The 20878-nt window shown below is 39.9% G+C and overlaps 1 protein-coding gene across 7 annotated transcripts; it reads right to left on the bottom strand.

The window, feature by feature from the left end:
- Positions 1–8531: 8531 nt before the first annotated feature.
- LOC115738679 (protein NLP4-like) lies at positions 8532–14347 on the bottom strand. Of its 7 annotated transcripts, XM_048273966.1 has the most exons (7): positions 14261–14310; positions 13886–14036; positions 12364–13669; positions 11353–11400; positions 11012–11258; positions 10307–10885; positions 8532–9806 (listed from the first exon to the last, which is right to left on the bottom strand). In XM_048273966.1, the coding sequence occupies exons 3-7, from the start codon at positions 13261–13263 to the stop codon at positions 8908–8910; spliced, it is 2673 nt and encodes an 890-aa protein (XP_048129923.1). In that variant the 5' UTR covers positions 13264–13669; positions 13886–14036; positions 14261–14310; the 3' UTR covers positions 8532–8907. The 7 variants fall into 7 exon arrangements, with proteins under 7 accessions (XP_048129923.1, XP_048129922.1, XP_048129920.1 ...); XM_048273965.1 differs by having other exon boundaries at positions 10307–11258; positions 12364–13295; XM_048273963.1 differs by having other exon boundaries at positions 10307–11258; positions 12364–13688; positions 14261–14309.
- Positions 14348–20878: the final 6531 nt, after the last annotated feature.

Below are 20878 nucleotides of genomic sequence, written 5' to 3'. Positions count from 1 at the left end.
TCCACCACCACAGAACCACCATATCCACCTACCCGGACGCCATCGTCCATAAGCCCCGTCACTACCTCAAGTCCAACGTTGCTGTGAACCTGAGTGTCCGGCCGTGAAGCAAGCCCCCATCGAGAGTGACGGACCATCCGTCGCTGTCCAACCACCCTGTGACAAACCACGAGCCAATCGATCCGCCGTGTGAGTTGCCGTGCGTACGTCAATTCCACCGTCCGCGATCCACTGAGGTTCAGACTTGGAAAGTTAATCATCAAGATAAGGTAAATTTCTTATCTCGTTTGATTCATAGTATTTGGTTTCTTGAATAAAATTGTTCTCTAACGAAATCTTTTCAGCTACAGGGGATTAAATGGAAAAATCTTTCCTAATTAGCAATTGCACAAATGAATTTAGTTCTATCTATAAGACCTTAGATAGAATTATTGACATAGCGGATATTTCAAATTCAATAGGTTGATTTATAGGGCGTTAGATAAATAATCAATTCAAAAGAAATTACAAAAATGTTCAAGTTGATTTATCCGCTTTCCTTATTTGAATTGATTTGATATGGATTGTTATCTTTTTGCATGTTTGATTGCATGTTTAAAATTCTAAACGATTGCATGTACTTAATTATTGCATACAGATTACATTGCATATCAATCTAGTTAGAATTGCATGTTTAAACTTAACTGCATTTTAGTAGATAGATTTTCATGCTTGAAATAGTTTATCGTTAATAGGTTATAGTTTAGGTCAATTTAATCCCTAAACTATGCTGGAAAACTATTATTTTGACATAGTTTAATTAGGCATGCCATTAATTCCGAGAATAAAAAAAGAATGTCATCTTTGCAATGTATTGCATGTTAGGATTAATTTTATCGAATTGCATGTCATTAGGATAGTCATATAGTTTAATTAATTTCATATGTATTCTTAGGTTAGATTGCATTTATTCATGTCATTATGTTTACATTAGAACTCATGCATTGCATATAATTTAGATTCTATTTAAAATGTGAAAATCAAAAAGAGAATAAATTGCTTGGCGCATGCTCTTTGCATCTATTTATCTCGAGTTTTGGATGTTTTATTTAATTGATTGCCCACCCGCATGTTAATCTATCCCCTAGTGATTTACATTTATATAAATCAAGTTGCATGCTTAAATATTTTCATAAACAAAATGAAATGATACTAAAGGGGCGTTAGAGTAATCTAGCGTAACCAAGTTCTTGAATTTAAAATCTCCGATTCATAGAAGTAGAATATTTTTACCACTATTTTATTTAGGTGTCCCATCAACCTACCGTAAATAGATTAGTGGCGACCCAAATTTAGATATTTTGCATGTTAAGGCATAAATCCTAAGTTGTAATTTGGTATGGATTTGGGAGAGTCCAAGTTAGGTTAATCGAATAATTAGCTTATCAATCCATTTGCCCGAATTGAATGCAAATTTAGGTCATGACAATAATAAACTCGACAAGCCCAAACATCTTTGTGAGAGTATGAATAAAGGAGAATGGTTTCGACAATATGTAGGTTTGTGATAGAAGATTGGTTCAATAATATTTGGCTAATTCACAGAATTCACACTAAAATAAAGATAGACTTCTATTTAAAAACAACTTTGGAAACAAGAACTTTAAATATTGAAATTTGGATGATGTGGCATGTTATGCCACAACATAATATCGTCATGCTTATGAATGGTAACATATTCGAAACAACTACCCTAAAGTTGTCTAATCAAGCTTGTTCCATCTTCAAAGAAAGAGAGTCATCCACTCTCTCTATCACTACTAACCGTCGTTCCCAAGGTCAAGTCATGAGAAAAAGTAAGCTTGACACTTTTGATTAGAGGTTATTTTGCCAAGAGATAGCAAGTCACAGGATAACTTTGGAACATGAATAAGATTATGAAGTGTGACGGTAGGTGAGAGCTTGATGGATCTTGTTCCAACAATAGCCGAAAGGGAACTATCATCAATTTTGATTTTTTTATTTCCTGCACACAAACAATAGGTAGAAAAGAGTTTTGAACAACTTGTCATATAATCAATTGCGCTTGAATAGAGAATCCATGGAGTAATTTAGTGTGCATTTTCTTGGGATAAGGACACTATAAATATCAAAAGTTTTGTATGGCACTCACTTTCACGCTAACGGTTTTCGTTGGATTATTCAAGTGCCACATTGTAGAAAAAATGATCACTTAAGTGCGTTTGACAATAAATTCTGGCTTAAATCCCCATGTGGTTTTTTAATTTATTTTTCGATTCACTCGTGGATTCTTTAAAAGAAATTGAAGTCCAACGTGAAAAAAAAAATATCGTCCAACTTGGCAAAGTGAACAAATTTATGTAGCTTTTTTGGGGTTTTTGGGAATCTCTCTCTCTCTCTCTCTCTCTCTCTCTCTCTCTCTCTCTCTCTCTCTCTCTCTCTCTCTCTTTGTGGAGTTGAAAGAGAATGCTCTATTTTCACAATAGAGACAAAAAGCAAAGTCTCAGCCTGTGGTTCGCATCCATAATGTGCTCCATTTCTTGTTTGCCAAAGCTCGACCAAATCCGAAGCATGGTGGAAGAAGGGACCCGTTCTTCGAGCTCGGAGGAGGAGGAGGAGGAAGAGGAGGCCCTTGGAGTGAAGATGAGACCATGAATGGAGGATTGGAAATAGGCTTTGCAGTGACAATGAAGACATGACCAGTGAGACAAATCGGTTGAATCCACATCTTTGCGGAACCTCGAGGAGTTCCTCAAAACCGTGACATAGCCGACGGACGATATATGCTTCCAACAACCCCATCGTCGACAACCACGAGAAGCTTTACATAATGCTTCTCCGCTTGCTCTGCTTCAAGAATCACCTTGAACTAGAACACCCATCATTCAATTCTTTAATGACCTCAATCTATTTTTTTGAGGCTCTCGCTTGCTCTCTCGCATATAATTATCTGCAAATTTACAAGTAATTTCAATGTAAGATTAGGGTTTGCTTCTTTGCCTTAATTTGGCACTACTTTGTCAATTTGGGGGAAAATGGCAAAATAACATTGCTTTCTTGCTGAAGAGCTCAAGTTGTGGCCATCAAATTAGGGTTTATATTTTGGACATACATGTAAACAATATTGTTTGGAACTATTAATGCTGACCGAGCATGCCGGCGAGCCAAGTGGGTCGAAAATTTTAATAAAATATGGCTTAATCGGATTTCCGGCAACCTAAATCAAAGATGACACTTAAATGATCGTATTTTCTTTTAAAAAAAATTGTTGTCTCCTAAATATCAACTATTTCTTTTTAGCTATTCTTGTATAAAAATTAGAACTAACCTTAGTTCTTGCCAAAAATAATTAAATCATTCCTCATGTTTATTACATTCATGCATGACATTTTCATTTAATTGGACTGGTGGTGGAAATTTGGGAGGCAAACTTAGGAAGTAATTAAAAATGGACATCATTTCATTGCAAATCAAACATTGGCAGAATGCTTCATCATGCATACGTCAAATCAAACATCTTCCTTCATGGAATTTGTTCATGACACTTTGATGTTCATCATATTTTTTTTTTTGTGATTTTTTGGATATCATTTACATAACCAGATCATAGCTCGTTATAGATGATGATTCAGAATCAGACTGCTGATCAGAATGACCTCTCTGCACAAAGTGGCACATCAACTTATCATAAAGGCATTTTCTCAAAAATTGTTCTTTATGAACTTCGTCGGTGACATCCTGAGCTTTAAATTGACATAAAGATCATCAAAATTGAACTATATTTGAGTGTCATTTCGTTATTTCTTTGGCAAGTTTCAGCTTAGTCAAACCTGAAACTTGATTCTAGCGACTGACTGATTTTATCAGTTTTGGTTGACTAAGAAAACGATGTCTTTTGAAAAAGTTCAAAGCATGGAAAATGTGGCAGAAACCGTCTTCTAATTGTGTGAATTTTCTTGGAATTTTTACATGTTTCCTATTTTTCCGGATTTTTTTGGAAAAGTTGGCAGGTCTGCATTATTTTGTCAAATTTGAGGATAAAGAGAATATAATGCTTAAAACTTTAATTGCATTAAAATAAGAGATAAGTACATATTCTTTTGGTTTTAAATAGGAAATGATGAATCGATCGATATCTTGAAGAAACCCTAAACTCACTCTATAAATACAAGCTTATGCCTGGGGTTTGAGGAAGGCATTATTACTCAGAAAATTTCAGAGTAAACGAGGAGATTATTTAAGGAGGTCGAGAGTTCCCTCCCTGAGGTCGAAACTCTCCTCCCTTCGGTCAAGCTTCCTTCACGGCGCTGCCCTCCGTCTTGTTCATACTAACGCCGCCCGTGAGCCTCCGTCAGCCGCCGGTGCAGCCTCGCCTTTCGCGCGCCATCAACAGCGCCCAACGTCGAGCAAACCGCCGCCTCAGTCCATCCTAGCTATCGCCGCCTGCTCCCTCGAGCCATCATCCTCGCAGCATCGGTTGGTTCTATCTTGCTGCTCTCCGATGTCTCTTCTAGCTACTGTTCGACGCTGGATTCTCTGTTGTTTGGGGAATTATCTTGCTGTGAATCAGTGCTTAAACTCATTGCTGTTTGGTGCTCAAATCGCTACTGATCGGGACACTTTTGTTGCTATTTTTATCCAAAACAGGGCCATTTTCATGCAAATTTTTGCTCGTACGTCAAAGGTGATTCCTTCGCTATTTAGATGCAATTTCATTACTGTTTCGTGCTATTTTTTTTAAAGTGGTTTTGTGCTTAAAATCCTTGCTGTCCATCAAGGCTTGAAAGCCTAAGATCACTTTGTGTCATGCCCTTGTTGCTCGAGCTCGTGACCGCCAGTCGCTTTGCACCGTTGCCGCTACTTTGAGCTGAGTAGTACACGTCATGGTAAGGTCATGCATGACCCTAGCCGTTCCATTGTTGACGGATAGCTCGATCCGCCGATTCGGTGAATTTTTCAAATTAAGGAAATTGATCTAAAAATTTTCCATCTTTTGATTGTCATCTTTCCTTTCCTACTTTGAATGGTTTGGGGTTGATTCGCCTTAATTGAAATTCTGCATATGTTGGGCATATTCTAACACGTTTTAGATAATTATTGCCTTGAATCGAATATATCTTTCCTAATTAGAAATTATCTGGAATATTTTTTTCAAAGTCCAATGAGATAATTGCCTATTTTGAAAGATATAAATCTCCATGGATAAAGCAAATGTTTTTTTTTTTTTTTCGATTTTCTGGACTAATCTTCCAAATTTTGAATTTACTAGATCATATTATGTCATGTGGATGATTTTTACTTTTGCATAATTGATTTGCTTTGCATATCTCATCTTCATTTTTGTCATTGATTGATTTTTGTGCTATGTTAAAGTTTGCACTTAAATAAACAATCATGCTTATAATGTACGCTCCCCTTTGTGCCTTGTCCCTTTGAAATACGTACATTAAGGCATTAATTTGACTGCTATTTTAAAGTACAATTGTGCTCGTATGTGTGAATTATACATCTAACCCTCGATTTTGAAGGGTGAATTGATAATTCCAAGTAGAATTTCATTGTTTTCCCTATGTATGTTGGGGAGATGTTAATTCTATACTTAATTCATTTTCCGATCCTAATGTAAGGGCAAGTTGTGAATTAAATCGAAATTTTTGGAATTAAAGGTGTATTATGGGCAAAATTATTTGTTTTTGTTCAAATTTTTTGCTTTTTTCGTTTTAATTAAATTCATAAAAAATACCAAAAGATGATGCCTTTTCCTTAAGGTAAATCACACTTTTATCATGCTTCTCATGTCAAAAATAACATTTAATATAAGTTGGGATTTTGAAAATTCAATTTCTTAAGCTATAATAAATGTTATTCACTTTTAATGTAGTTTTTACCTTTATTTTTCATAAATCCAAAAATTCATAAAAAAATACCAAAAATATCATTGCCATTGCATAGCATATAGATTAAAATAATATTTTCCATGTCATGCATGTCATTCATGCATATTTTGCCATGTCATATAGGTTAGTTGCATTAGCATTGCATTTAAAAAAGAGAAAACTCCTAAAAATCACCAAATCAAGGATTTTTTTTACCAAAAAAAATCAAGGATTTTCATGGAAATTAGTACCGAAATGGCATTAATTGAAGAATTAATGTTACCCATTTTCCGAACACTTAATTTCTGGTTTGTAAAAATAAAATAGTTCTCCCACTATTTTATTTGGGTTTCTAATCAACCTACCGAACATGATTAGTGTCGATTCCAAGACAATTCTTTACATGAAATTAAACCTAAGTTGTGATTTGGTAGAGCTTGGAAGAGTCCAAATTAGGTTAGTCGAATAATTAACTTAATAATCCATTAATCTAAGATTTTTCAATTTTTACATTGCGACGAAAATGGCATCTAAGTGGTCTAAAAAAAAATTGCGCCAAAGTGATTGCCGTACGAAACTTTTGATACTTCTAGCGTCCTTATGTTATTTTTTATGAGGACATCGATACAAAGATTGTTAACTTTATGGGATAAATAACAAGGTGTATTTAAAGAAGGTTGAAGGAGTTTCTATAGGTGTTTTAACTGTTCCTTTGTGAATAGAACCGAATCTGATTTGCTCTTCCTCACTTGTTGCTTGGAACATACGACCATCACTACTACTTTTTCTCTTCCAATCTTCTTTCTTCCTACAATTTCCCATAAATTTGTCAATAGGTCTCTTTGGTATGTCATGGTTTCTTACAATTTGCACACCATGGTTTCTTCCTCCTGTCTTCCTCAGAATCAGACCCACGAGATACAAGTGCAAAATCTTCGGATATAGAGTTGACACCTGTTTCCAAATTAGCTTGCTACAACTTCGAGATTTCTCCCTTCTAACTTCAGAGAAAATCTCTTGGATGGATGGTCGAGGTTTTCGACCAACGATTCCGTCTCTCACCTCATCCAAGCTTTGATTAAGGCCTGTTAGAAACATGTATACTCTATCATTCTCTTCTTTCTTCCTTTGTCTCTTGCAATCAACAAGAGTTTCCCATGTATCATCATAGCATTATCTAATTCTTGCCACAAGGTCACCATTTCATTGTAGTGAATAGTGACCTCATGATTTCCTTTGCTTGATTGCATAGCTTTGTCTTCAGTTTAAAGATCTGGGAAGAATTTTTCAAATTAGAATATGTTTTATCTCACAATGTTCTACATATCTTTAGCGGTCATAAGGAATAGGTGCGGTTTTCCAATTGCTGGCTCTGTAGAATTCATCAACTAGGCCATCACTAAGGAGTTCTTCAATCTTTAAGTCTGCCAATGGAGATTGCTTTCGGTAGGTTCGATTACCTCGTCTGTCAAGTTGGCCTAGCTTCCCCCTGCCATCAATTACTGATTCACCGATTAAATCATTGAGCTCACTCCAATCAATTGGTGAACTATTAATAGCAGGTTAAAATTCTGGGAGAATTGCGCTCCACTACTGCTTGATTGTGCAAAGAGATCAGTTGGGTTGTTCTTTGGCGTGACACCTGAAGAAGCGGTGTCCCTACAAGCTCCAGTCATTGCCGTTTCAATTATAGTAGGAGCCATATTTAAAACCTTAGCTCTGATACCATGCAGATTTCAAAGAAGAAAAGTAGTTTCCTTTGTTCTTATTGCTTATCAAACTTAGAACATAACCTACAAATGAGGCCTAGGCAGCAAGAAAATAGGAGCAGAAATAGAAACAAATGTCCTATTTCCTAATTCTTGTGATCTATTTCCTAATTCTGAGGATTCAGAAATAAAAGAAAATACAATAACTGAAAACAAACTAACTTCCTATCTTGAGATGTTCTCCTAATTCTACTACACATATAAACAGACGCTTCCCCATGGAGGATTTTATAGCTGGTTGTATGAAAAGCGTTCGATTTAGGTGGCACAGAGAATCCAACAGCTGGCGAGAATGGATTAATCATCGTCTGAATGTGAACATAAAGGATCCATTTATTTCGCGGAAAACCCATGTCACATTTTCTAAATGTATGGACAAAAATTATTTTTATCATCCACAAAAAAATTTAAGCATAAGTTATTGTCGGTAAAGAAAGTTTGAAACAATTGGACTATCTTTTATTAGTTAATTAAATCATTTATTTTTCGCGAAACAAACGGACCAAAAATTGGTCTATTTTTAAGTGCGTCCAATGTTTTAATTGCTGTGTCGGCTTCTTTCTAGGACATACTGATAGAAGGATACACATATGGCAAGTCACTCTCGTAAAAAAAGTCCAATTAGTGAAGCAGAATCCACTTGGCTTTCTTGAAGCATGAAGGAGAGAATGACGGAACGAAGGGCAACGGTAAAACTCTCAAGGGTAGAACACGTTGAGAGATGCAGGTACTTAAGTGCAGAATGAGTAATCACCATTAATTATTCCAGGTTGCCCAAACCTTTAACTTTCTAGATCAATGAATTGTGGGAAGAAAGACATGATGACAACACCATCAAAATGACAATGATCTCTCAATCGTCTCCCCATTCGAATATTCAAAAGATGGAAGAAAATCCCAATTTCTTCTCTTTTTCTTTGGTGGCCAGAGAGAAAGCTTCATTTTCATTTCCCTGTAAGAATGCCGACATCTTTATTTGACTTGATGGCAGTTGAAAGAACATACAATTTAAAACAAACAGAAAACGTATCTAGGGGAAATGTAACTGAAAGGTCTGTCCTAAAATATTCCCACGCACATTCAAGATGAGAAGCCTCTTCTCTAGCTGATAGTCCCGTGTACCATCCACTGGGTACAAACTTTACAGTTCTTCTCCCGCGAGATCTTCAAAAATGCACATGGAAAGAGGTTCTTCAAACATTTTAGGAAAATATATTTCAACCGTTCAGAGGCAAACCTTGACCGCAGAATCAGGATGCATCTTACATCTGTGGAGGGCCACTGCTGCCCAAAGAACTTGCTAGACGACGATGATGAGACTTTTGGACCGAGAGTTTGACCGTACTACCCGGGGATGACCTGCTGACATCTATGCATTCGTCCAAGTCGGCATCACACGTCAGCAGTACCCACTCGGAGTCGTCGTCCAAGTACTTGAGGTCGAACTCGCTCGTGTCCTCTATGCTAAACCGCATTGCGATTTCTCCCCACAAGTCCTTGAGATCCCAATTCTTCTGCATGCGGAAGCGGATATTCTCATTCGCATACGCCACTTTTACTCTCAGAGGATCCCCCTCTCGCGATGCCTGGCAATCATATTTGGGTGATGGCGGCGGATTCTCCATGTTGGGGTCGAAAGACCTATGGCTCTGGGATCTGGGCAGGAGCTTTTGCTCTTCCTGACTCGAGCCTTGTAATAATTCTACATGACTTCGGACACTTTTTAAAGGACTAACATCCTCATTGTTTTCTGAAACTAAATGATCTCCTTCAGCGACGAGGTCCACTATGGACGGATGCTGCTTTCTCCCACTGGAACAGCACTGACTGGAACTGGAACTGTGACTGCACGATGATGACGCCGACTTCGACAAAGCAGCCCGGGAATCAACATTCAGGGCTCCTGGTTGCATGCTCAGTTGTTGCTGGTGATCGCTGTGGTTTGAATTAGATAAGGGACTGGTAATGGATAGATTTGGAGAGGCCAGCTCGGGGAAGTTTGTGTAGAAAGAACCGATTTGGAAAGAACCCAACCCACCTTGGACAGTGTCCATTACAAGTTGAATTTTCTGTAAGGAGTGACCGACCTTATTGATTTTTCGAGATGGCCAACGTTTGATCCCGTGTTGCCTGCATATCCTTTTCAAGGTCGTGGGGCAAACTGAAATCCAGAAAGAGAAAGCAGGCAAAAAATCAGCCGATGGCAATTGAATGTTAGGAGAGGATGGAATGCGTATTTATGAATGCCTAGCTCGAGTTTACGACTATCAGAACCAATACAGTGAGTGAATTGTTCTGTCGAAACTCACTTAATACACACGCAAATGCCAAAAGTTAAGTCCCCAAACATGTGAAAAAGGAAACATCACAATGCTCATATCATCATCCAGGAAGTGACAAGCTGATCATGAATCAAGACATGAATTTCAAGTGATGGCGTCAATAATTCGATCTTTTTCCCAAGTGCAAGCGGACAGAGATTGTAATTTGCAGAACAGAGAAGCATGTATAAAGCAGAGAACGCACTCCCAGTTAATTAACAGATAAAGTCTCCCATCATATTCACATAAATCTCGAGAGAAAGAGAGCAAGTCCCTAGCCCTTAAATAGTTTCTAAGCCTAGAAAATCATAGCTTATGAAGCTTATGGTGGCAGTCTTACCACCAAGACTTTTTGCAGCATCTTTAAGACTACCGGCGAAGTACTGACGAAGAACTTGCAAGGTGATGGCTTTCTCCGCCTTCGTACGTTTCTTATCTCCTGTTTTTCCCCTGGCCGCATTGGAGCAGCTTCCTTCACCATAGAAAGAGCAATCTTCACCACGTTCAGTACTCGAGTCTTGAAATTGCCTGAAATCAAGAGATTTCTCGACAAATAATTCCCCTGCTCCGGCCTTTTGTGTTGCCAAAGTCACCGTATCACTCTGTTGAACTTTCTCAACATGAGCACTCCAGGACGAATCTTCTTCAGGGCACCTCTCCAAATGATTTCTTTCCACCTTCAGCGAGTGTTCTGCTTGAGGCCTGCCTTCTGAAAGCACTGGAATTTCTGGCAAGACAGTTTCCTCCTCCAGCTCCTCCTCGGTGACGACCCGCAAATTCTTACAAACCTGTTGAATAATGATGGAGAGCGAACCTAGCATCTTTTTCTGTTTGTCATGATCCTCGCAGTCCACAGGTAAGAAGAACTCTAGCACAAAATCGGCTGTACCAGTGTGGATACTCCTTAGACGGATAGCGACTGCGGCTCGCAACCCAAACATTCTTGCATGGTGAGAGAGAGGGTATTCAGTTTTTCCCAAAGAAGTTATGTCCGATGAAAAGCATGGTTGGTTAGTTAGAAACGCCCTCCCAGCAACCCCCTGACCTTTTAGCAAGTGATGCTCAGAACAAGCCTCATGAAATGGTTGGATGCGAGGATCAGCCACATGGCAAGCATGGTCGACGGTAGAAACGCAGTGAACATAGTTCTCATCAGAGTGCCTACAACCTCCTTTACCTTGTTGGCTACATGGGACCCACGTCTGGGCTAGTGGTAATCCGTGCGTCTCGCAGGCGGAGCTTAAGACTTCACGAATCTCAGGTATTGCGGCTTCATATGATTTCGAGTGTGACTGGATGGAGAACAAAACGTGCACAACCACAGTGTCAAAAGAAAACTGTATTGTCTCATCAAGAAGATTACTATGTTTGAAATCGTCCAATTACCTCTACATTGTGATTGCTGAATACTTCAGAGATCCTAAGATCACAAGCCTGAAGTGGGAACAATTATTCCAGTAAGAAAAGGTTAACATGAAAAGATCAATTGTTCTGGAATGATTCTGATTAACAATATAATATCGTGAAGTGGATACAGTTTGAACAATCCAACTAATGGGATAAGAAACGGGGCAACGGTGGAAAGGAGGATTTGTTCATATGTCCTTGTATGAGATGATGCAATTCAAAACACAAACCAAGTAACATTGCCGTTTCAAACGAAACCGACTGGTAAGGTAATAACAACTGAAATATCCTGGTTTTTCTTTGAATATATAAAACTGAAGTCATGACTCACGACTTGTGAAAGCTAAGATTTCCCAAAATGAATACTGATTTTCAGGGTCCAGAACGGCTGCTGTTGGATTTTAGATAGTCATTAGTGCCAAGATCAGCAAATGGAAATATTCAAGTATCATCTATCAACCATAAGTCCCTTTTGAGAAATGAAAATCTTTTGGACGTAACAACTTGTGCTTCGTGAGAATTCCACGAGGCACCAAAATCTGCAAGTGCATTAATACTTCAATAACAATGAGATTAAGCAACGAAATTGCGAATAGGTCCCAAATCTGTCATATAATAAGAATCTACACGACACTGACAGAAGACAGTTCTTTTTCTAAATTGAGCACAGCTTCCTTTATTTGATCTGCAATCTCAAATAGCACTATCTATCTGAACAAGAAAAAACAATATTCGATAAGAGTGTATGAAATATCACTTGACGCAACGTAGTTAAAATATCTAAGCGAACATGACAGCAGATGCCTATCTACGGATTCATATATCTAAACAGGGATCTTTGTTATCAGAGACAGCCTCTTCAAATTCATTAGGAAACAAGTGGATTTTAAGTCGGTGCAAAAAGCAACTAGGAAAGATACCCTTGGTGATCTTCATGTAATCAGGGCCCAATGAAAACTTAGGTAATGCAAGGAAAAAGGTTCGACAAACCTCTAGTGCTTTGCGAACGCTTTCAATGTCAGGCCGATACTGGATTTTCTGGGTCGTCGTCACAACTTCAATAACACCCAAGCAAGTCCTGCTCCCTCGTTCAAAGACAGGAAGAGCAAGTGTTCCCCGGACATCGAAATGCTGAGCATGATCAACCCTGGCATACTCATCGCTTCTGAAGAAACGGACATCAGGAGTCCACTCAGGAACCTTCCTCAAAAATACCCGACTAGGTAATCCCATCAATTCCTTGGAATTCTCCTCGGCTGTAAACTGATAATTCACTGATATCTCCCTGTACTTTGAAAGCCTCCTGCTGCTAGGATTAAGTGAAAAGGGCTGGTCATTGGTTGTGAGTACACGATTGTCACCTCTATTAAGAGGCACCCATATCTGGATAAGGACATCCTTGTCTTTTGTTGAACGTTGAATGCAATCAAGAGCACGGATCAACCTATCCATCACAGAACTTGTTGGACCCGAACTCACCCTCGGCCCAATCCACCATTTTCTTCTGAAATCAGATCCTTCATTACCATGTTTATCCGACTGAGTAGAACACTCAACAGCACTCAGAGACTGAGGATTATCCAGAGGTTTTGCTTGGCCTTCTTCCATAGGAGAATCTCCGGGGAGCAATGGTGTCTGCATATCCACTTGGTTGTTCTTTTGAAGCTGGTCAGCGCTGGAGTTGCACTCAATATTTTCTAGAGCAGGCCATTGAAATGGAGAGCCAAAAAAGGCACTAAAACTGGGAGGGCTCTGTTGGAGGAATTCGGATCCATTCATAGTCTCCAACCAGCATCCGTCTAGCAACAGTTCATCCATGTAGTCGATGTCCATGGATGAATCCGGAGCTGTGCTGGGCATTAGGATTGGTGAGAAGACAGCGTCCTCCATTTTTATTTTCCAACCCCTGGATGTTATTCCATCCGAATCGTGCAGGAAATCACCCTTCTACTAAGATAAGCCCAATAACATGCAATGTCAACAGATTGGTAGCTTGAATTTACCAACCAAACCAAGATAAATTAGACAATCCAACTCCAAAACCAAGAAAAGAGAAGATTCTCAGATCCATCGAATTAAGACAACTTCATGCTTCTATCTTATGCATATGCAGTTAGAGTCAAGCTGGGGAGAACCTCGGATTAAAGCAGCCGTTATTGACGCAAGAAGGACAAACTTGGGTTCATAAAGTGTTTGGACAATCACAACGTTCGAGCGGCGAATCACAAGGATTGAAAAGAAACAAGAAGATAAGGCCATTTCTCCACATGTTCTCCAGAAGTAATCCGCTGATTTACTATCATTTGATTCAAGCTCTATCAATTGGCAATAGAGATTCAATTTTCCCGCCCTCCAAAAACATAATCGACGACTCAAATAAACCGAAGCAGACATGTCACAAACCATCGGAAAACAGACGAGCCCCATGAATCCGAGCCACGTAAAACTACAACATAAACAGACTGGACAGCTAAAACAGAAGAATGAAATGAAACAGAAAGAAGCAACTCACACTATGAAGAAAGATTCCAGGAGATTCTCACGGAAGCAACTTAAAATTTCCTTTGGTCTTTTTTCCTGCTCTCCTCAAGTACTCACAAGCAAGAAACTCTTGCAAAAATCAAGATCTCATCTGTGAGAGAGAGAGAGAGAGAGAGAGAAAGCTCCAAAAGAGGCTGTATGTCTCTAGCTGCGATATTCCCTGCACAAGAAAGGACCTCCCTCTAGGCCATAGTAATCATCTGCGTCTCCAAACGCTCTACGGAATTCTTCGCTATTGCGCGAGTCCAAGATTCTCCTAACTCCTGAGGTGCGACCCCACACAAGAAACAAGCCCTCTTTGGACTTTGGAGTACCCGCTGTAACTAAGTCAACTCACAGCCCTCACAGAGAGAGAGAGAGAGAGAGAGAGAGAGAGAGAGGATGAACATCATCCGTTCGATGCTGGTTCTTGCTATTTTTATATGGTGGAATCGGAACGCTCCAAAAAAGGAATGACTTTGGATTTGATGTTCCAGCTTAGATCCCCCATTTTCGGCACCTAAACAGAAAACCATTTATACACAGAAGAGAGAGAGAGAGAGAGAGAGAGAGCGCAACGGGAACTTGTACTAGTTGCAAATGCACGGTCTTTCTTTATACAGGGTCTCTGTTTTCTTTATTCCAAATTCCCTTGTTTCACTGTTTCAGAAAGCTTTTTTATCCGAAACTCTTGATCAATCCTTCTTCGCACTCAGCAATCATTGTCAACCAACGAGGATGGATGGATGAAGATTGAAGAAAGAGTGTTCAGACCCAATTTCTTCACCACCAGTTTTCGACAAAGATGGAATCTTTATGGTTAGTCAGCCGTCAGACCTTTCTTTATGTGGTGCCCAAAGAAGAAAGGTCCAACTGGGGTTTTAGTTGTCCTTGAAGAAGGAAGAAAAAAGAGAGGGAGGAGGTGTTGACAATGACGGAGCGGACCTCAAGATGACCAATGGAATTTTTCTTTTCCCTCATCAGGAAGTTTCAAAGATTATGATGCCATCTTGTAAAATATGCTTTAAGTAACTTACCGGTCCAGTCATTCCACTCTGAATTAGTGTGCGTTACTAAAATTAGGTGTGACCTCGTGATTATGAATAGCATTTTCTTAAGGAAAAGTTTCAAATAAAAATTTAAAGTGTCTTTAATTTCTCAAATAAGGGTTTGAAGTGCACATTATTTTTAAATAAGTGCATGAAATGGCTAAATTATCTCAAATAAGGACCTAAAATGGATTTTATTTTAAATAAAGGCATGAAGTGGCCATATCGGTTTCAAAGAAGAGCTTAACTTAACCGTTTGACGGGCATTTGTGTCATTTATATTTTTTGAATTTTTCTTTCATTTTTCTTTTTTTTTTTGTTTTTTTATTTTCCTTTTCCTTTTTTTTTTCCGTTCCCTCCACTAGCCATAGACCCTCGCCCTTCCCCACCCAAGCTAGGGCAACCCTCCCCTAGTGCCGACGAGGGCGGCCCTCACCTAAGGGCGATGACCTCCGCCGGCAGAGGGAAGGGGAAAAAGAAAAAAGACAAAGACAAGGGAAAAAAAAAAGAAAAAGGAAAAAAAACTTAGTATTTACTTGACTAAAATACTCCTTCTCGAACCGCTAGACTAGTTACATGCTCGTCAACCGACCAAAAAACCCTATTTGAGATTGACATGGTCACTTGAGACTCTTGTTTGAAACAATGTCCACTTCAAGCTTTTATTTGAAAAAAAAAAAAAGACACTTCAAGTCCTAATTTGAAATTTTTCCTGTCCGTAATGAAGTGCAATCCTCTATGTCCGGCTGGTTCGACATGGTTTTATCGCTCTCTCGTCAATGACTTTTGGAGAATTAAATGCACAAAAATGGATCTTATCCTTCAGAGAAACATGAATGCAATTAAGGGTACTAATGAAGAAAGTTTCATCAACAGGAAACCAGATCAAAAAGGGTACTTAAGAGGCAAGCTGTCCTTAATCAAATGGCAAAGATGAAGAATTGGATTTGTGATGGACTCTTTTTTGGTAAAACCAATCTTTCAGGCGGGCCTTCAATTTTCTTGATAATTATGGCGAAAAATGATAAAGAAAAAGAAAATTAAAAAAAAAAAAACAGCAACTACAGCGAAGGCAAAGCAAGGGATTTGATTTTCGATGTACATCACATTCTATTTATAGGTGGCTGGGGATTGGTCTGAAGCATTTCCGTCTTACTCAGTTCTTTGCCATGTGGGTTAAACAAATCGACCGCCGTGCTCTCTCCATTCCCAATCCTCATGTTTCAGGGTTGATGATGCAATGATGCTCCTTCTCGAGTGCTTTTTCTTCATCCATACAACGACAATCAAATAACAGGACAAGACCAACAGGAAGAGAGAGTGGAGTTCCCGAGGCAAAAATTGTCCCAAAAATTATTTATCTTATTGTACTTTTACCAATTCATTTCAAACATTTCAATGTTGCCGATTAAGTCCTAGACATTTTCACAGTTTACTAGTCAAATCCATCCCCTCAATGGGATTTAATTAGAAAAATTGAAAGATTTAGGAATGAATTGACAAAAGTGTAATAGGTTTAGGACTTTTTAGACAATTCTCCCGATTCTCAAGTGAGCCCCTTCGACGGTGCTGAGGTCTCGATTCAACGTAACCGTTTGATTAGGCGAGTCCCATGCAAGATATATGTGTTGCTTCTCTTGGAGTGGGATGACAATTTTTGCCACGATATTATAAGATGACATGAAATTAACTGATTTTGATTGAGGTTAACCATGTTCGAATAAATATTGTATGTGCCAATTCAGTTTTAATTTTTTTTTTTTTCAATTTTGTCAATTCAATTCTAAATTTTTTTACCTTTTCAATTAATTTAGACCGAAAATTTCCGACATAGAGTTTCGATCGGCGACGATCGTCCTATATGGTATGACCGGCAACCGATCCGGACAAATTTATGCCGCTTTGAGGAATTTTATTAATTTTTTTGGTATGCATTTTTGTCCCTTTCGTTTCCCGATTTCCCCTCTTCTCATTTCCACTTTTTCCCCCTATTTTGTCACGTCCCAATCTTCGAGCGCGCACCATCTCTGCCATCTCGTCCCTCGAGTTAAAAGGATAGCGTCCCAGGCACGCTACCAACCTATGAGATTAACTACGCATGCGGAAATGTACAATATTCTCGAACAAAAATATAAGATAGGGATAGATCAGTAGGAAAAACGCATTAATTCAAAAACATGATCTTATTTATAGTCACGTTGTGAGTCAACCGAAATGACACGTTAATTGGTCTCATACTTCGGGACGGGGTAGGATCAACTTCGTACCTACTCCAAATAGGGCTACGTCACTTTCATCCTTATCGCCTTTTCAAGAATTATTAACTCCATCACTTAGAATTTGAAAATGGTTTAAAAACGATGGGGTGAGATATAAATTTCGGTGAGTCAACGCTTAAGCCCGGCTAAGGCATTGATTCGTCCGCAGGGTCCTATCAATCAATCACATATTGATATATAAATATCTCAATCACAAGCAGCTCACTGCGCTGAAAATCACACGGTATGCAATACTCAACATAATAAGCCACACATAACAATCCATAGATATCACGTCAATCGAATACGCAGATACCACACGTGGTCCGATTATTAATGGTCATCTGGCCCAATTTCACACGATTAGTGTGACTTTACACTACGACCGGCGGTGTCTACTTACGGGACCAGGCTTCGTCCCTTACTTCCGGCGACGGCATCTAATAGCCCATGTGATTCGTACGACCGGCACGACACGACACTATCGGGAATCGCTTTAGGGGCTTTGGTCCGTCACAAGCTGCGACCGGCATCCATCAATTCGTGTAATCCGTACGATCGGCACGGCACGAATTAACGTGCATCCGACAAGTTGTATGGTTTCGTACGACCGGCACGGTATGACTTGATAGGAATAGCATATCGTGTGACCACTCAAGCATACTCAACAAATAGCCGGTTTATAATCCGCATTTAGTCAAATGCTCACGCGTTATGCTCATACAGCAAGACTTCTTGAGTAATCACACAAATGCACATGTTATCCATGCGACCTCGCATCCATAAACCGAGTGATCGAACTCCAACCAATCAATCAATTTGACTAGCCATCCGCCGAGGCATTTCATCAATTAATCTTTAAAGATTATAATCGAGTGTAGATAAACAATTCAATGACAAACATTCAATTCAATCGTATGTAATTAAATCCAAATCATCAATCAATTATACGCTCATCCTTAACCTATTATTCGCTCGCAATCAAGCAAGGCTAATCAATCAATCAATTATTCAGTCCCAACTAACCACGGTCAGATTAACCTAACTAATTAGGGCCATTTAACCTAAACCGAGTCTCTAGCCTAAATCGGCCCTAATTAATCTATCTCAACACCCTAATAATCTAATTAAACTAATCCAAACGTAATTAACGACCTAACCAAGGATTAGAGGTTGACTCACAGTTAATTACGCGAGGTTAGGCCAATGACGATCCTCCGAAAAATCCTTGGCACGAACTTTGGGCTTGATGGGTCGCGAACCAAATCTTCGAACTACGGACCTAACTTCCGATTTAATGTGTCCATGGCCTAATATAAGGCCCAACTTTGTGCCCAAACCAATTGGGCCTCAGCCTAGCTCGAAGGCCCATAGAATTGGGTTCAACAGATTCGGCCCGGCCCAAAAACAGGGCACTCACCGCAAAAACAGGGGGGCACGCGGGCGGGGGCTGGTCTGGGGGGTCTAAGGTCGGTGGTTGGCTTCGGGGTTGGTGATGGCTGTGTGGGGTGGTCAGAGGAAGATAGTGATGGCCGGCGGTGGTTCACGGTGGCCGGAGCGGGCGTCGGCAGCAAGTAGAACCGGTGTAGGCAGAATCGCAAGTACGGGGAAAACGAAAACGGGGAGGTGGTCCGAGGTCGTTTCGAGGCTCCGGCGGTGATGGGACTTCGCGAGGCTGGTGGTGATGGTTTGAGGGGGTGTCGGGGAGTGTATGGTGGTCGGATTTGGACAGAGGAAGGCGGCATGGTGGCGGATGAAGGTTGACACGGAGCAAGGTGTCACAAAGGTCAAACAGGGCAGCAGAGGAGTCCGACGATTCTGGGGCTTTGCCGGGCTGTCCGACGGTGGTTGAGCAAGCCGGGGTGGCTAGGTGATGACCAAGGATGGCTGGGGGTGGTCGGAGGCGGTGGCGGTGGTTGGACTTAGACAAAACAGAAGCGAAGAAGCAGCTGCAGCACGGATCCGGCGAAAAAAAGGGTAGGACGGGAAGGCCTTTTGCGGCGGGCTTTTCGGCGACTCCGGCGGTGCGGCGGTGGTGCCGTGACGTTGAGGGGGTTCTATACGTGTCATAGTATGTGGTGGTAGCTTCGGATGGTCAGAGTTGTCGCAAAGAAATAAAGAAATGAAGGGAAGAAGAAGGTTGCGGCAAGTCGGCTAAATGGGTGGGGGGGTGTACGTGTGAGAGAGAGAAAGAGAGAGAGAGATCTGGAACATGACTAAAGGATGACCTGGTCAGGTGGGGTCCACGAAGTTAATGGCCTTGTCTCTTAGCTCATAAAACCCTAAGGGCATTTTCGTAATTTCACACTTTGGTCAGGGGTATTTTGGTAATTTCACACCCTAGGTAATTCGGGTATCTGGAAATCCGACGGAGGGTTATTTAATCCGAAATCGTGTCAATTTAGCCCGAACGAGGAATTAATGTGAAATTTTCTAATTCTAGGACGTAATTACTCATTTAATCGGAATTTATTCCAATTCGAATAATGATCCCGGAAATTCCCAATTTCCGATTTTTGATTTCTTGATATCTGGTTTTGGGCATCAAATTAAAATTTTCTAGTCATTCTATAGACTAGATTTCACTATTTTAATTGCCCAATTTTCGAGGCATTACATATTCCACTTGCTTTTTCCCTTGCTTTCCCATTAACAACAGATTTTAAACACAATCCTCAAACTGGAGATGGGTCGAACGCCGAATATGGATAACACATTGAAGGCCGGATCTCCGGATAATGGCCTTTACGAGGACTCTACTCTAGATTTTAATCAAGGAAAATCAATATTCTCAAGCCGAAATTGATTTAATACGACCCGAGACGACATGTTTTTTGGAATTCGTACTCCAAGTAATCATCAATTAACTTCAATGCTGGAAAAAAAAAAATTCTATGAAGATCTCAATTATCACCAGCATCGCCGCATGGGGGATATTGAACCTCGACCACAAAAATTCCCTCAAGTTTTCCATGCCTTTCCCCGAACACTTGACGAAGATCGCCATGTCCATTTCCAAGTCTCACTACTTCGGGTTTCGGGTCGGATCGAAGGTCGGATGACCGCGAACCTAATGTCACACGACTTCGGATCTAAGGGGCGACACCGTGCATAGAAGGTCATGCACGACCTCGTATCCGAGATCTACCTTAAACCAGAGACAGGCATGCCTATTCATAATGATAGATGTTAGAACCAAAACAATAACAATGACTTTAGGAAATTTAGAACAATGGAACAAAAATAGATCGGAGGGAGAAATTCTTTTATTTGAATACAAAATACTCACTACAACTCGAAGCCGAGTTACGTGGCTTCGATCTAATGGATACATACTCACTCTTACGTACTTACAGCATATCACTTAACACTCTGAGCCATTGAAACATCTTCCGATAAAATTAGCTGGCCCAAATCTAAAAACACATACATAAAGTCAAAAAAAGGATGAAACCATGTGTGCGGAAGAAAGTCCAAAAAAAAAAAAGACAACACTATGCTAACATGACAATAAATGCAAAACAAGCGTGGCCACTCTTCTTTCATCTTTCTTCAACAGTAGCTGCCTTTTTACTATTATTCATCTAAATCCAGAAACCGTGACAAACGTGCTCAAAATCAATTTAACCTTATTCAAACAGCCTCCCTTAAAATTGATTCTAGAATTCAACCACACCA

This window comes from Rhodamnia argentea, chromosome 2 (genome assembly GCF_020921035.1).
Source record: "Rhodamnia argentea isolate NSW1041297 chromosome 2, ASM2092103v1, whole genome shotgun sequence".
NCBI classification, from domain to species: Eukaryota; Viridiplantae; Streptophyta; class Magnoliopsida; order Myrtales; family Myrtaceae; genus Rhodamnia; species Rhodamnia argentea.
Note: the sequence above shows the minus strand (reverse complement) of the source record. Positions and strands in the feature narration are given on the sequence as shown.

Excerpts from the sequence above, each read along its gene's own strand:
- LOC115738679 (XM_030671379.2), bottom strand. The coding sequence starts at position 13,263 with ATGGAGGACGCTGTCTTCTCACCAATCCTAATGCCCAGCACAGCTCCG. Across the intron at positions 11,401-12,363 it reads GCGTTCGCAAAGCACTAGAG|GCTTGTGATCTTAGGATCTC; the intron begins GTTTGTCGAACC and ends TTCCCACTTCAG. Across the intron at positions 9,807-10,306 it reads TGCTGCAAAAAGTCTTGGTG|TTTGCCCCACGACCTTGAAA; the intron begins GTAAGACTGCCA and ends TCTGGATTTCAG.